The sequence below is a fragment of the Molothrus aeneus genome, chromosome 26 (assembly GCF_037042795.1).
Source record: "Molothrus aeneus isolate 106 chromosome 26, BPBGC_Maene_1.0, whole genome shotgun sequence".
Classification (NCBI taxonomy): Eukaryota; Metazoa; Chordata; class Aves; order Passeriformes; family Icteridae; genus Molothrus; species Molothrus aeneus.
The window spans coordinates 261,936-275,272 of NC_089671.1; the positions used below are offsets into that span (position 1 = coordinate 261,936).

The following is a 13,337-nucleotide window of genomic DNA, read 5'->3' on the forward strand; positions in this document are numbered from 1 at the left end:
AGGGAGTTCATAGCACCAAGACTGTAAGACCACTATTTCAGAACACTTCTCCCAGCCACCACAACAAATCCCATTGTGCAGAAAGCAACAGACACACCAGAGCATCCAAACTACTATATTCAAGTTTCAGATTATGAAACACAGTTAACTTCAAGGTGAACAACCAAACCAACACTACAGTAGGTTTGCCTCCATTTGTGATTCTGCAATTAGTTATTCTCTTTCAGGAACAAAACACACTATACAATGCTCTGCAGGAATCAAGAGATTAAGTTGCTCATACAAAAGAACATTGTCTTGTGATATAAGACCCAGGCTCCAACCTCCCTCGCTCCTCTGGCAGCAGTACCCGAGGAAATTCCCAAGGCCAATGCCTGATGATGAAAGGCAGAAAAAAAAATCTTGTCTCAATTGGAGAACTGGAACAAAAGATCACCAGAGAGTGCCTTTAGCACAGCATAGCAGGTTACTGCACTCAGACTTCTCCAGACAATCCAGGAAAGATACTCATCCCCACCTTATTTTCAATAGGATTTGCTTCCAATTAAGATTAGCTGTATCCCTTGAGGAATCCTCAATAATGGTGCACAAAAGATAAAGGACTGATGAGACACAGAGAAACAGTACAGAATCACAGAAAAGGCAGACAGAACAGGCCACGGAATACAAGCTTGAACCTGAAGCTGCTGTCTGTCAGGAAAGGTGGATGACAACCATTTAAGAGAAAAAAGTCTTAGGTAGAGTGGAACGTGTCCTCACCAAAGACCAATAGAGAGGAAGCCAGTTTGACTTATAGAACCTAGTTTCATTCACTTTTCCAAAAACTGCTTTCCACTTCAATCCAAGAAACTCTTTGAAGAGTTTTTTAAAAACGTGTGGAAAACATCTGAACCGAATGAATGACCAGTGTAGAAGAAGAAGCAGTGAAGTGAAGAAGCAGTGAAGAATCATAATACCTATCAAAGATGTCTCTGAGTCTCTGAATTGCAACTGCTCTATGGAGAACAGCCCATAAAGCTGCTGAAGCTGCAAGCAGGCAAGAGTGGGAGATAGAAATGCAGGATTCTTGCTCATAGGGCAGACAACAGTGTGCTCTCAACCAGCCTCTGCAGCACAGACTCCACACAAAGATCCCCAGAGACTGATTTTTGTCTAACTCTTGGAAGCAGCAGGCTCCGCCTCCAGCTGCTGCTAATCCATTACATGCACCCACTGAGGCAAGCACACACATCAAACATACTGTCCTCTCTTTGATGTGCTGCTCTTCTGAAGGGGAACGGCAAGCAGATTAGATTCCTTCATGTAGTGATCTGACAGGGCCTGTAAACATCTTGTGCAAGGACTGCCGCACGCTGAGAGGAGGAGCAGCCCTACAATAGCTTCCAGACCTTCTTCAGACCCAATTGGCCAAGATGGATGCTGGAAACCCAGGGGAAATTCCAGTGGATTTAGAATACTTCCCTTCACGCACTTAGAGCGGCCGAGCATTCCAGGAAAACGTCTCCAGTTGGAGAGTCCAAGGAAGGATTTCAGCAAACATCAACAACTAACTGACTAGTTAGTCAACTGAATCAAAACACATTGAACAGCAACTCAGCCCATTAAATCCATACAGATGCCTGTAGATTCAGCTTGTTCTGTGACTAAACCACACACAGCACCTTTGCTGCTTGTTGAACTTAATCAAGATTGTAAAGTCCATCCAAACATCTGAAGTCAGCTTCCAGAGGCCAGAAAAGAGCAGCTGTGTTCTGAAGTTATGAATGCTTAGCACACTGCCGCAGTTAGAAGCTAAAGAAGAGCAACGTGTATATGAGCTAGTAGTATTACAATGACCTGTAACCAATAAAACCACTTCAAAAGAGCAAAATTATATGAAAAGCTCAAAATTTAAACCAAAGAAACAATCAACTAATATGTGATAAAGCCACACAAAGGTTATTTGTCATTGTCAGTAACTACCACCTTCCACCAGTCTAGCAGTCCCCACACTGCAACAGGCACTCCTCTCCTCACAGAGGATGTAGTAAGGGACAAGAGGGGACTTAAAACCCTCAGGAAAATGATACCTGTGGTTTTTTCCTACCTCTTTTCTCAATTAAAAGAAAAATAATTCTTTTATCTCTAGCATTTACATGAATACTGTTCCTTTACTTATGAATAAATGTCACATTGTAGACATGGTCCATGATTAAAAACAGAACAGCTGTCACAGCTTCAAGGCTTCCTCTTCCAAACCATGAAAAATAGAAAAGAAGTGCCTCTGTCCGAGAAGTTTATTAGCTTGACATTTCAAAACAATACAGCCTTCTAAAATCAAAACTAAAGACAAGAGGTAGCACTCAATGTAGACTAGACTAAAATAATAAGATTTCTAACCCATGCACATGTTCAATAAATACACCACCAGAAATTCTTCCATTTAAACAGGATCTAATCAGTCTTTTGAAGATTCCACATTAACCTGCTGAGAGCTCCAGATTTCCTTGAAGAACTCGCACAACAGCAAGCCTCAAAAGCAACAGCAACCCATATGAAAGAACCCCCTGCACTACAGGGAACTGCAGCACAGAAATACGGGGGATGGAGATCATCCAGGCTTGACACACACATCTCTAGCAGCAACCTGACTTCAAACGGATTTGTGTAAAAGGAAGGTGGTGCAACATATCCCAGTATCTTCACAGCTTCAGCAGTCTGTTACCAGTTTACACCCTGAATCAGGAGCGGTACTCCTGGATTAAAAAACAATAATAAAACTATGGATTGTCAAATATGAAAGAGCAAGGAAAATGCAAACATCTCTGTTATAGGAGAAATCACAATCAAATAAATGTAAATTCTACAAATTTGAAGGATTTAGCTGGGTCACTGTAACAAGTAATTAGTGGCATGCAGAGATCAAAACAGGTATTTTCTCACTGCATTGCTCACCTGATCTTTGCAAAATGGTTGAGAAGTTCCCACAAGGTCTGTTGACAGAGGAAGGTGTCTTGCAAGCGGGAGCCATCATCTAGTTGTAATGCTATCCGAACCTATAAGAACACCACAATTAATTCATCTGAAAACTGAATGAAAACTTATTTTTCTTCACAACTTTTTAAAATATTTTGGTGTTTCTTGTTCATCAGTGCAGGCACTCTGGCCTGAATTCCTGTTTGTTGGGATGAATGGCTCCTGAGTGTGGGGGAGGCCATCCTGGAATACTAACCAACTTTCATGGGCCCCGCTCCCCTGCCCTATGTTGAACTGCAACACATTCAGAGAAAAGCCAATGCAAACATCCCAAATAATGTGCCATCATGAGCAACAGAGGTGTTCTGTGTTATACCAGGTGAAACTTTACAGTAAGGGTCTTCACAGCTACATAAAACAAATTCCAATAACCCAGACATGACTGATGCAGCTGCACCATCTAAAACACCAACACAGAGCTGTCTACTTCAGCGTCATTTTGCAGAACAACTTCCATGGGACAAAACAGCTCACTTGCATATCCACACACAGAAACAATTAACACATTCCCATCCATCCCTGCTTTACTGAAGACCTAAACAACACTTAGCAGTCTGAAGGAATGACATTTGTAACTTGCAACTCACTAATGCTTCCTAACCACCGCATTCTGACATACAATTTAAGAGTGAAGTAACAAAAAATCTCAACAATGATTCTGGTCATTAAATTATTGAGTTCTTGAACACCTGCAGAAAAAGGCAAGAGCCAGCTAGCTGCAGATTTTAACAGATCTTTTCCAACCTGGAATGTGAACATCCACATACATTATAAGGCACTACATAGACTTTAGAGAATTGCTTCCCTATCGCTCCCCCACAAAAAAACCCAAACCAAAACAAAAAACAAAAAACAAAAAAAAAAAAAAAAAAAAAACAAAAAACAAAAAACAAAAAAACAAAAAAAAAAAAACCAAGACATTTCTAAAGTGAACACATGCTGGGGTCAGACCCAAAGAACTTCAAACTCCTGACTGTCCCAAGGGAAAAGTTTAGCAGCTAACCAAGAGATAGAGAAGTATCTATTCTCTAGATAATATTCTGCAGATTATTAGGTGTTATCTTAACCTTTTAGAGAATATTCAGCCTTTTCCAGAATGTCTAACTCTCAAGTTTTCCCAGTTAGTTCACTTGTCTAAAGAAAAATCACACTAAGTCCTGCAGCCACTCGATACAACCTGGTTTCTCCAGTCAACTTTAGTTTGCAGAAGTCCACAAAAACTGGCCTTATTCCAAAGCCTGAGAAGGACATTAGGCCAAGATAGCCAAAGCCACTTTCTTTCATTCTGTGTTTTCATGTGTCCCTACTAATACTCTCAGTGCAGCCTCTCACCAAGTGCAAGCTGTGTGTGCAAGCATGAGGGCAGGAGCTACAGAGAAGCGGGAAAGTTCCAGCAATTCACTGTGATTTCCATGGAGAAATATATTTGTCATCTGCCTTGGCTCCCACCAGTCCTCACAGGACTGCAAATGCTGATCTGCTGGAGACAGGAATTTTTCTGCATAAAGGAAACAGTGGCATCATCAATAATGAGCTGACAGTTCAGTGTCATTTCATCCCACCACTAACACAATCTCCCGGTTTCTCCTACACGGGAGACAAGCTTTAGATTATTCTCAGCTACAGCAGAGCGATGACAGCTGACATCACCATTCGTAAGAATCCAGGCCAGAAATTCAGACTACCAGTTGCATCAGTTTTTGGGCAACAGTTCAAAGCCAAACATGTCACGAAAGTCCTGTTCACTCCATTAGAAAAGTCTCTTCGAAAACCCCAGGTGCTACTTAGTATTCCAACAACCAGTGCCAATTATCGTCTAAGTTTACAAACATTTAAACAAGAGGCTGACAGCTTTAACACCAGAGCTGTACTGATGGTGCTCCTGTGGCACCTGCCCTCACAAAGGGTATTTGTTCCATTTTTCACTAAAGAACTGTCTTACAGGAAACAATGTTTTACACAAGCAAAGGCAAATCCAAAAGCTTTCTATTTTTAAAACATCAGATTTGCTGAACAAACTCATGATTTATCAAAACCTGTATTCTGTCTCTAGGGTAACTAAAGGAAAGCACACCTACTTCCACACACATAATCTTAATAGAACATACAGTAATAAAAGACACAGAATGAAATTCATCCCAATATTACTGCAGCCAGCTGGCGTTACTGAGTCTGCATCTGAACTGCCACTACATCCCAGTCACAGTCACCTGGCTGTTACAGAATTCCCTATTTTTTAACACATACTCCCTGTGGGAGGGAATTCTTTTTAGTCAGTTGTTCTGTACAAAGTCTTTTCTTACACTGTGAAATTCTCACAAGTAAAATCTGCTCAAGTTTGTGGGGCAGGGATTCTTTAGACTCCACTCTTCACATGCACATTTGCTGCATCTCCTCACCTTCATGACAGAGCAACCAGCACTCCCAGGGCAGCCTCACTTCTGTATATTGCGCTGTTGAACTGCAACTAAATAGTAACAACTTACACTTCTTTAGCTCTTCTCTTTTGTGATCTAATGTAACAATTCCACACTGTAACCCCTCTCCTAACAGTGAACAGTCCTTCTTGCCCTTTCTCGCAATATAACTTCAGGGGGAAAAAAAAATAAAATCATTGTTTTCCTTCAGTACCTCCCAAACTGGATGCAAATGTCAGACAGTCATCACTGCACCATTTCAAGAGAAAGACTTTTCTCTGGAAGGAACCTCCATTCCACCACAGCATTTCAGTGAAAATTTTAAGCAGATGCTACTGGTTTGTGGTATTTTTTTAAGTAAAGACATTATTTCAAGCACAAATGTCTTTCTACCCCCAAATCAGAAAAAAGGCATGAGTGCCAAAGCAAAGAACATGGAGGTTTTACAGAGAAAAGTATGAACATCAGGGACCCCCAAGACTACGTTACTAAAGAGTGAACTAAAGCAGAGACTGCAAAGCCTTCTCACACCACAAAGTTCACTGATCAGTTTCTCTCAGCTGGATTAACTGCCTATAGCAAACACCACTAACACTGCTTGGCTAACAGACATTGAGAGATCAGCAGCAACAGACCTGAAACTTACATGAAAATGGAGAAACTTCTTATGAGGAAGTTAACAAATAACAAGATGACTTAGTGACAGACAAATTTCCATTGCCAGGCTACTTAAGTAAGACCACACATCATTTTTACATCATGAAAAGTTCACACTCAGTAACACCTATGCATCGCTTGAAAAGTTAGGCCTATGGCCAGAGGGGTATGTATAGAAGATTTTTACACTCCTAAAAGTGGCCATAATTTCTAGAGAAAACACCATCCAAAAGTCCTTTGCAAATAATACTAAATAGGGACATTTGGCCACTGATGAACACAGAACACGTCACTGAAGACTCTAAAGCTGTGTAAACACACCATGAACACCAATGTTGGGAAAGCAGCAAAACAAGATTCTGTAAGAATCTGAGATTTACTCAAAATCCAGAGCTGGACAACAGCAACTGAAACAGAAATTAGGAAAGGGAACTGAATTAGTCATCACTGATGTTTAACTTCTTAGCTATCCATGACCACTAGTTTTTCAGCTCCCCAAACCATCCCACTCTCCTCTAGCACAGCTGGTAGCCCATGCTCATGCAGACACTAAGTAAAGAATTTCAGCTACTTAATTACTATTTTCAAAAGCACTGCAGCCAGTCTTCAGCTGGTCTCTCACAGAGGCATTGCCCACGCCGGCCTCTTGGTCATTAGATCTGATGAGATCCTATCAGCACAACTGGTAACTGAACAAAACAGGTCGCATTGTGTAAATGAACATACCGTGGTTCCAGCTCCTGCTCTGCTGGAGACTGGCACCATCTCCAGTTTGGCATTGTTGGGCAGCCTAGCAAATCTCCACTGCAAAGACAGGTCCAACACATTCCTCTGAAACCTGAAGGAGAACACAACCTATGAGCAATACAAAGTCCAGGTATTGGACAAGAGAATTCCCAGGAGGAATTCAACAAAATCAACAAAAGCTATTCTGCACACCAAAGGAGCTGCAGTTCATAGAAGTCACAGAGAAGGGACTCAAATCTATGTTCTTCCTTTAAAGGTTTTAAAGAGATAAATAGTAACCAACTACATAGCCAAGCCTGGTTAAATACCAATGTACTCTTTTTTTTTTTTTTTTTGTGCTACTCAGACAAACGAGTTGCAATTAAGACACCATAAAAGCGGAGGGTCAAACCCCCAGGTAAGAGGGGAGACGGGCGTTGCTGATCTGTGCTCTGGATGAGGTGCACGCGTGGGTGTCCCGTGGCAGCGGCATGGGGCCTCGCCGTGTGTCCCCGCACCGAACGGAGCGTGGCACAGGGAAACCGGGGCCAGCCGTCCTGAGCAGAGCTCAGCGTGTGTCCCGGCCCCTCGCACTCCCACCGCCCGCCGCGGGTTCCGCCGGGCCCCGGACGCGCCGCGGGCTCCGGTAGCGCCGGGCCCGGCGCGGAGAGCGGCCGCGGGCGGGGCGTCTCGCACGGCCGGGGCAGCCGGAGCCGGCCCGGCCCCACGGACACACTCACTTCAGGCCGTACTCGCCGGGGCTGCCACCCTGCTTCCTGCAGACCTCCTCGAGGACCTGCGGAGAGAACAGAGGCGTCACGGCCGGCCTGCGGCCCTGCCACCGCCTTCCCCTCAGCCCCCTCGCCCCGCGGACCCACCTGGAGCAGGACCGTGCCGGGCCCCACCCGCACCGTGACCCGCCGCCCGCTGGGCGCCAGCACCGACACCGCGGCGCCGCCCCCGCCCGCCGCCGCCATCTTCCCCTGCCGTGCCAGCCCCGCGCGGCCGGGGCGGAGCCGTCCCGCTGCCGGCCCGCCCCGCCGCGTCGCGCCCCGACCGCACCGGAGGGGAGGAGGACGGGGCCGCTGGCCCGGCCCGGCCCGGCCCGGCGGCTGCGGGAGCGAGCGGTCGCGGACGGTCCCGGCCTGGCGGAGCCGGCCCGCGGCGGGACGGGCCGGCGGCTCTGCGGGCGGAGCAGAGCGGGGCGGTTCGCCCGGGGGGCGAGGGGGGCTGGCGGCGGCGGCCCCTGGACACGGCGCACGGTGGGCGGCCCGGGCGGCTTCCCCGGCGCTGGGCGGGGGCTGCCCCCGGCCCTGCCCGCCGGGCCGCGGTGGGGGCGGCTCCGGAGCCGCCGCCGTCTCGCAGCCCCGCGGGGAGCGGGACGGGAGCCAGGCACACCTCCCGCTGCGGCTGTCGGCGCCTGTGTTGTCCCTTGGGTTTCCAGTGTCGGGATCCTCCCCCAGGGAAATAAAACATTTTCTCGTTTTACCGGGACCCTGGCCGGCAGCGCAGGCGGCGACCCCTAACCGAGGGCCGGCCGGCCCGGGCATCCCCAGGCAGCGCCGGGGCCAGAAATGCCTTGGGCAGAAGGGTTCGGATCTCCCTCCCAAGCAGTGGTAGCGAAAATCCTTGCGCCTACAGGGAAGGCTCTCCTGGGCCAAATAACAGCCCTGGCGAACGCCGCGTGTCTCAGGGGAACGGGGACCGTCCTGCCGCCTCCCCAGTGCCACGGGAGTGTCCCGGCAGTGCCACAACCGGGACGCCGTTGGTCAGACAAAGCACAGCATCCTGGTGCCCCTGAGAGACGCTTCTTCTGGCAAAAAAAAGAGAAAAAATTCATTTGGAACCTCGTGGTCAGTGCTGCAAACTCAGATGGTCAGGAGACATGGCTGCAGCCAAGGAACCGAAATTATCATACATTTCACAACACACAATTTCCCAGAGACTTTATTTCATTTATGGGTTTCCCCTTCAGTCTCAGCATGGCCTCTGCATCAAAGGCACTCTCAGATTCGATGACAGTCTGTTTAGTTTGCTATCATAGAAAGACAACAAAACAACTCACCAAAAAAACCCCAAAAAACAAAACAAAACAAAAAAAACCCCACCAAAAACAAAACAAAAAAAAAACCCACAGTAAAAAACCCCAACAAACAAAACCCAAAACTTTTAGTTTGAGTAACCACTGGAATTTATTTAGCCTAAGTTGTAACCACATTCCAAATACTTTCTCCTTTCTTTACTTCTTCTATATTTATCCTATATGTTAAGTCTCTACCTCTACCCCAGCACCCACAAAAATGTCTGGTTTCCTTGGCTTATAAAAGAAAAGATCCTTTCAAGGAAAGACACTTTTATGAAAGATAACGTTTGTGTTAACCATATCAGCAGTGTCAGAGATGGGAGAAACATGGGAATTTTAATGATGGATTAAATAGCTCATGGATGCGGATTCCGAAGTCCACCCATTGGGCAGTATCATTGCCATTACATTTATAGAGCTACAGTGTTCAGGATATTTAGTTTTCTACCTTTTCAATTGTGTTATGCTGTAAATATACATGAAGAGGTGTGAGCATTTAAGGGAAACATTTTCTCAAAGTTGACACACTTGTCTAAAAAAGGGTGCAACAAATATCTGATATTCAAGTCAGATAGCCTGACTTCTTTAAAAGACGGAAAGATCCAAAGCTCTGCAATTATCTCACGCATAATGAAGATATCCCATTCTTCCACTAATTAATACTTTTGCTGGAGGTGAATAAGCAATTAAGATGATTTTGTTACCTGCAGTGACTATCCCCTGCTCAGGCAGAGCAGCCATTCCAATCTGAAAGATGCACTTTGGGTTTCATGGCCCAAAACACTGGTCTCATTTCTGGATGGGTGTAGCTCCTATTTGATGTCTGAAGCAGGAAGCTGTTTCATCTTTTGCACCTTTTTTGCAGCTGGAAGTGACACATCCCTTACAGAAATGTTGCTCCTGTTAAAAAGACACCAATGTAATTTGACCTGAACATTGCCAAATTGTAGGATTAGAGGTGATTGTGATTATTAATAGTATGTCATAATCATAGAGTTGCATGGAGGAGAAGGGTCACATTTCATACCCAGAGCCACTTCTAATCTCAAATATTTATCTGAAATCATCAGGAGAGAAATGGGGGAGGTGGTTACCACCTGGAGTCCATTAAAAGGCCACAAAGAAAGAGGATCTCATTTGGGAATGGCTGAAAACACCCTTATATCTGATTTCTGCCACTGTCAGGCTGGAGGATGCCTGCAAATCTACCAGATGAGCCCCAGCCAAACATCCTCCAAAAATTCATCTTAAATTGCATTTTTTTGGTGATTAGAGTGAACACACTGCAGAATGACTTTCCGTAATCCCACTTTTCAGGCAGCTGGTGCTTTGCATTCAATACATAGCCCTGGCACTGTCTGCATCTGCATTGTCACAGGCATACAGGGAATAACACATATTTGCTTCTTCATAAAGTAGCAAAACCTCACCTGCTTTTATTTTTTATTTCTTCTTTCAAAATGAACAGGAAATTAGCTGTGAACATCTAGAAATGTAGTAACAAGCTCCAAAACATGATGCAGGACAAGCTGCTTATCACTGTAACAATAATTCTGGAGTGTTTCAAGAGATGGTTCCTACCAGAGCATCACCCAGCACATCACATCACATCTGTTCCCAGGTTTTAAGAGGGCTCCACTGCTCTCCTGGAGTTCTTTGCAACCCCTGGCCTCGGGGTGAGGAGGCAGCAGTAGCATGACGGTGTGAAAGCAGGATTCTGGTGAGTGGTGCTGTAAGGGGTGATTTACACACAACACAAGACCCAGGCAATGAGCCAGGGAGCTCGGTCTGAGCCAGGGCTGCAGCGTGGCTCAAATCAGGAATGAGAGGTGGCTGTGAAGGGGAACCACACCTGAGGCACAAGCCCTTACACAGGAGCCAGGTGTCACCCTCTTGGTACCTGGGTTTCCTTGGTAAACATCTAGAGGGCCAGTGCAGGGGCTGCCTTAGTTCTGGCAGGGTGTGAGGGAATTCAGAACTGCCTCATAAGCTTTGGTACAGCATACTCCAACACACTGAACATATGGGGACATATCTCAGGACATAGTGGAACATCTTATGCAGGACATTTCACTTTCAAGGGTATTAAATGAAAATAATACCTCCCATAACGTTATTCTCAATCATTAAGTCTCCTGCTTGCCTCCTATGTGCTTCACTCCTACCAATAAAAATGCCAAATCTCCAGTGCCTGGAGCAGGACTCCAATTCTTTCAGCTTTCTCTGGGCTTCTTTTTGCACTGAGGCCAATCTATTCAATGTAGGGAGGCTACTTAACCAAGAGATTAAAACTCAATGAACCTCTCATGCTGAACTATTATAAAATTCCCTAAAATATGTGTCACTTTGATGTTCATTCAAGTTCAGTATGTCAAGGAGTTGAACGGTACCAGATTTAAATGTTTAGAGATCAGAAAGGCTGTTACACCAGACCTACAGACTTACATTCTTCCTCATAGCCCCTTGCTCAGCCATGAAAAGTAATACAACATTTTCCTGAGCTTTGGAAGGATAGCAAGAGTGCTCTGAACGAACTCTCCCCTGAGTGACCTGAACCAGAGGTCAGAAAGCTGAAGAGGGCTCAGTAAAGCCAAACCCCACAAAACTTGAATTTCTTTGCTTCACTTCTCAGGACAAAGATCTGCAACTTTAACATGCATTCCTCTCTGCCAGAAGATGCCTCCCTGGTGCATCATAATCAGTCACCCCTCAATGCGCCAGCTGGTTACCAAGCAAGGCATTACAGAGGGCAGGAACTCGGCCCTCCGTGGAGAGAAAGAGCAGGGACACCAGGAGGAATGCAAGCCTGGCAACGGGAGGCACAGCAGCTTTGCTGTGAAGGATGCAGCTCAGCAGTCTCACCCCTTCTGGTTTCGTGCTGTACCTCGTGGGCTGTGAGGTGCCCAAGTTGTTTATGCCATCGTTTCCAGGGATCCTGGAGCACTCCGAGGACTCAGTGCTTCAGACTGCGCACTAACTGACCAGGTTCCAGATAAAGCTCTGCTCGGGCTGACTGACGAGCTCTTTAACTTGCCATAACTAGCCTCGGTGATCCATTGCTGGGACCTGGCAGGGACAGTGAGCAAGGGAGGTTTAGGCCATCGCAGAGAAAGATACAACGATGCAGAAATGTGCTGGGACCTAAAACTTATCGGGAGTGAACATAGTGCACCTGAGGAGGTGCACAGTCAATTGAGTAGCTTTTCTTGGCTTTAATGATACTGCTGTCAGTATTAGCACTTAAATAAAACATTTGAGGGTAAAAGTCTTAGTGAGAACAGAGCAAGAACTGAGAGTACGTAAGAGTAACTGAAAGATAAAAAAACCAACATAGCAAGCAAACCAAAACCACATGCTACGTGTGTAGGAAACATAGAGCTGAGCCTACATTCAGAAAGTCCAAACACAGTAAGGTAAAAAATGTAGTTGCAGCAGTTGGACAGCCCTAATTCCAGCTTCACCAAAAAAAAAAAAAAAAAAAAAAAAAACTTCCACGTGCTATTTTAAGATTATACTATTTTCACCTTTTCTGATCCCAGATAGATTATATTTCCCAGTAAAGACAATCCTCCTGTTCCTTTCTGGAGGGCTGGTGAGGAGCGTATTATTCAAAGCGTAGTATTTTCTCTGGTTTTCCTCGGTGTTTAACTCCGAGGTCTGCAATAAGGCCATTTCCAGGGAATTCTCCCTCTCCCAGATGACCAGCACTCTGGTGATAACACGGCTTTTTCTCCAGGATTTTTCTTGCAATTCCTGGAAACGTCCGGGCCCCGGGGGAGAGCGGCCGGCGGTAAACCTCGGGAGCTGCGGGGAGCAACAGGGCGCAGCCTCTACGGCGCGGAGACTCCGACCCCCGGGCGGCGGCGGCGGCGGCGGCGGCCGGGGGCTGCGGGGGCTGCGGGGGGCCGTTACCGCCGCCTCCGGCCTGCCGTGGCTCCGGCGCGCCCGGGGCCTCCGCGTCCCCTCCCGTTCCCGGCTGCAGCATCCTCCGGCCGGGGGCGACCTGCCGCCGGCCCCGGGCACCCGCGGAAGCCGAGCAGACCGGACGCCGATGTCGGGGACCAAAGGGCCGCTTCTCGCTGCCATGCGGGAGCCGGGGCCAGGCTGGAGCGCGGCATCGCGGGCCGGCGTGCGGGGTCCCGCACGGGAGCGCCCGGGGGGCGCGGGGCTGAGCTCCGCCGGTGGAGAGGCGGCGGCACGTCCCGGGGCGGGGCGGGCAGTGCCGCCGACGCGGAGCCGGGGAGGAGCTGCCGTCGGGGCTCTGGGGGGAGAGGGGCGGGCCGGGGGGCGCGGCGCGGGCCTGGGGCGCCGCCACGGGGGCTGCCACGTGCGGGGTCTCGCGCTCGGGCGGCCCGGCTGCCCCCCCGGCCCCGGGGAGAAGCCGCCCCGGGCCCCCGCCGCCCTGCGGGCGAGGCTGTCGGGCGCCGCCGCCACCGCCG

The 13,337-nt window shown here is 47.5% G+C and overlaps 1 protein-coding gene and 1 long non-coding RNA gene across 2 annotated transcripts in view; both read right to left on the reverse strand.

Moving 5' to 3' along the window:
• Nucleotides 1–7,792, reverse strand: part of ASPSCR1 (ASPSCR1 tether for SLC2A4, UBX domain containing) — a 32,862-nt gene extending 25,070 nt beyond the window's left edge. Inside the window, exons 1-4 of the mRNA XM_066565987.1 lie at nt 7,694–7,792; nt 7,556–7,611; nt 6,816–6,927; nt 2,935–3,035 (exon numbers count right to left, since the gene is read on the reverse strand). Coding sequence (XP_066422084.1) covers nt 2,935–3,035; nt 6,816–6,927; nt 7,556–7,611; nt 7,694–7,792 — 368 coding nt within the window. The remainder of the gene's footprint in view (nt 1–2,934; nt 3,036–6,815; nt 6,928–7,555; nt 7,612–7,693) is intronic.
• Nucleotides 7,793–8,900: 1,108 nt separating this feature from the next.
• On the reverse strand, nt 8,901–12,665 carry LOC136566759 (uncharacterized). Its single transcript, XR_010785068.1, has 3 exons — nt 12,423–12,665; nt 11,783–11,964; nt 8,901–9,798 (listed from the first exon to the last, which is right to left on the reverse strand). It is a non-coding gene; the product is annotated as an uncharacterized lncRNA (long non-coding RNA).
• Nucleotides 12,666–13,337: the final 672 nt, after the last annotated feature.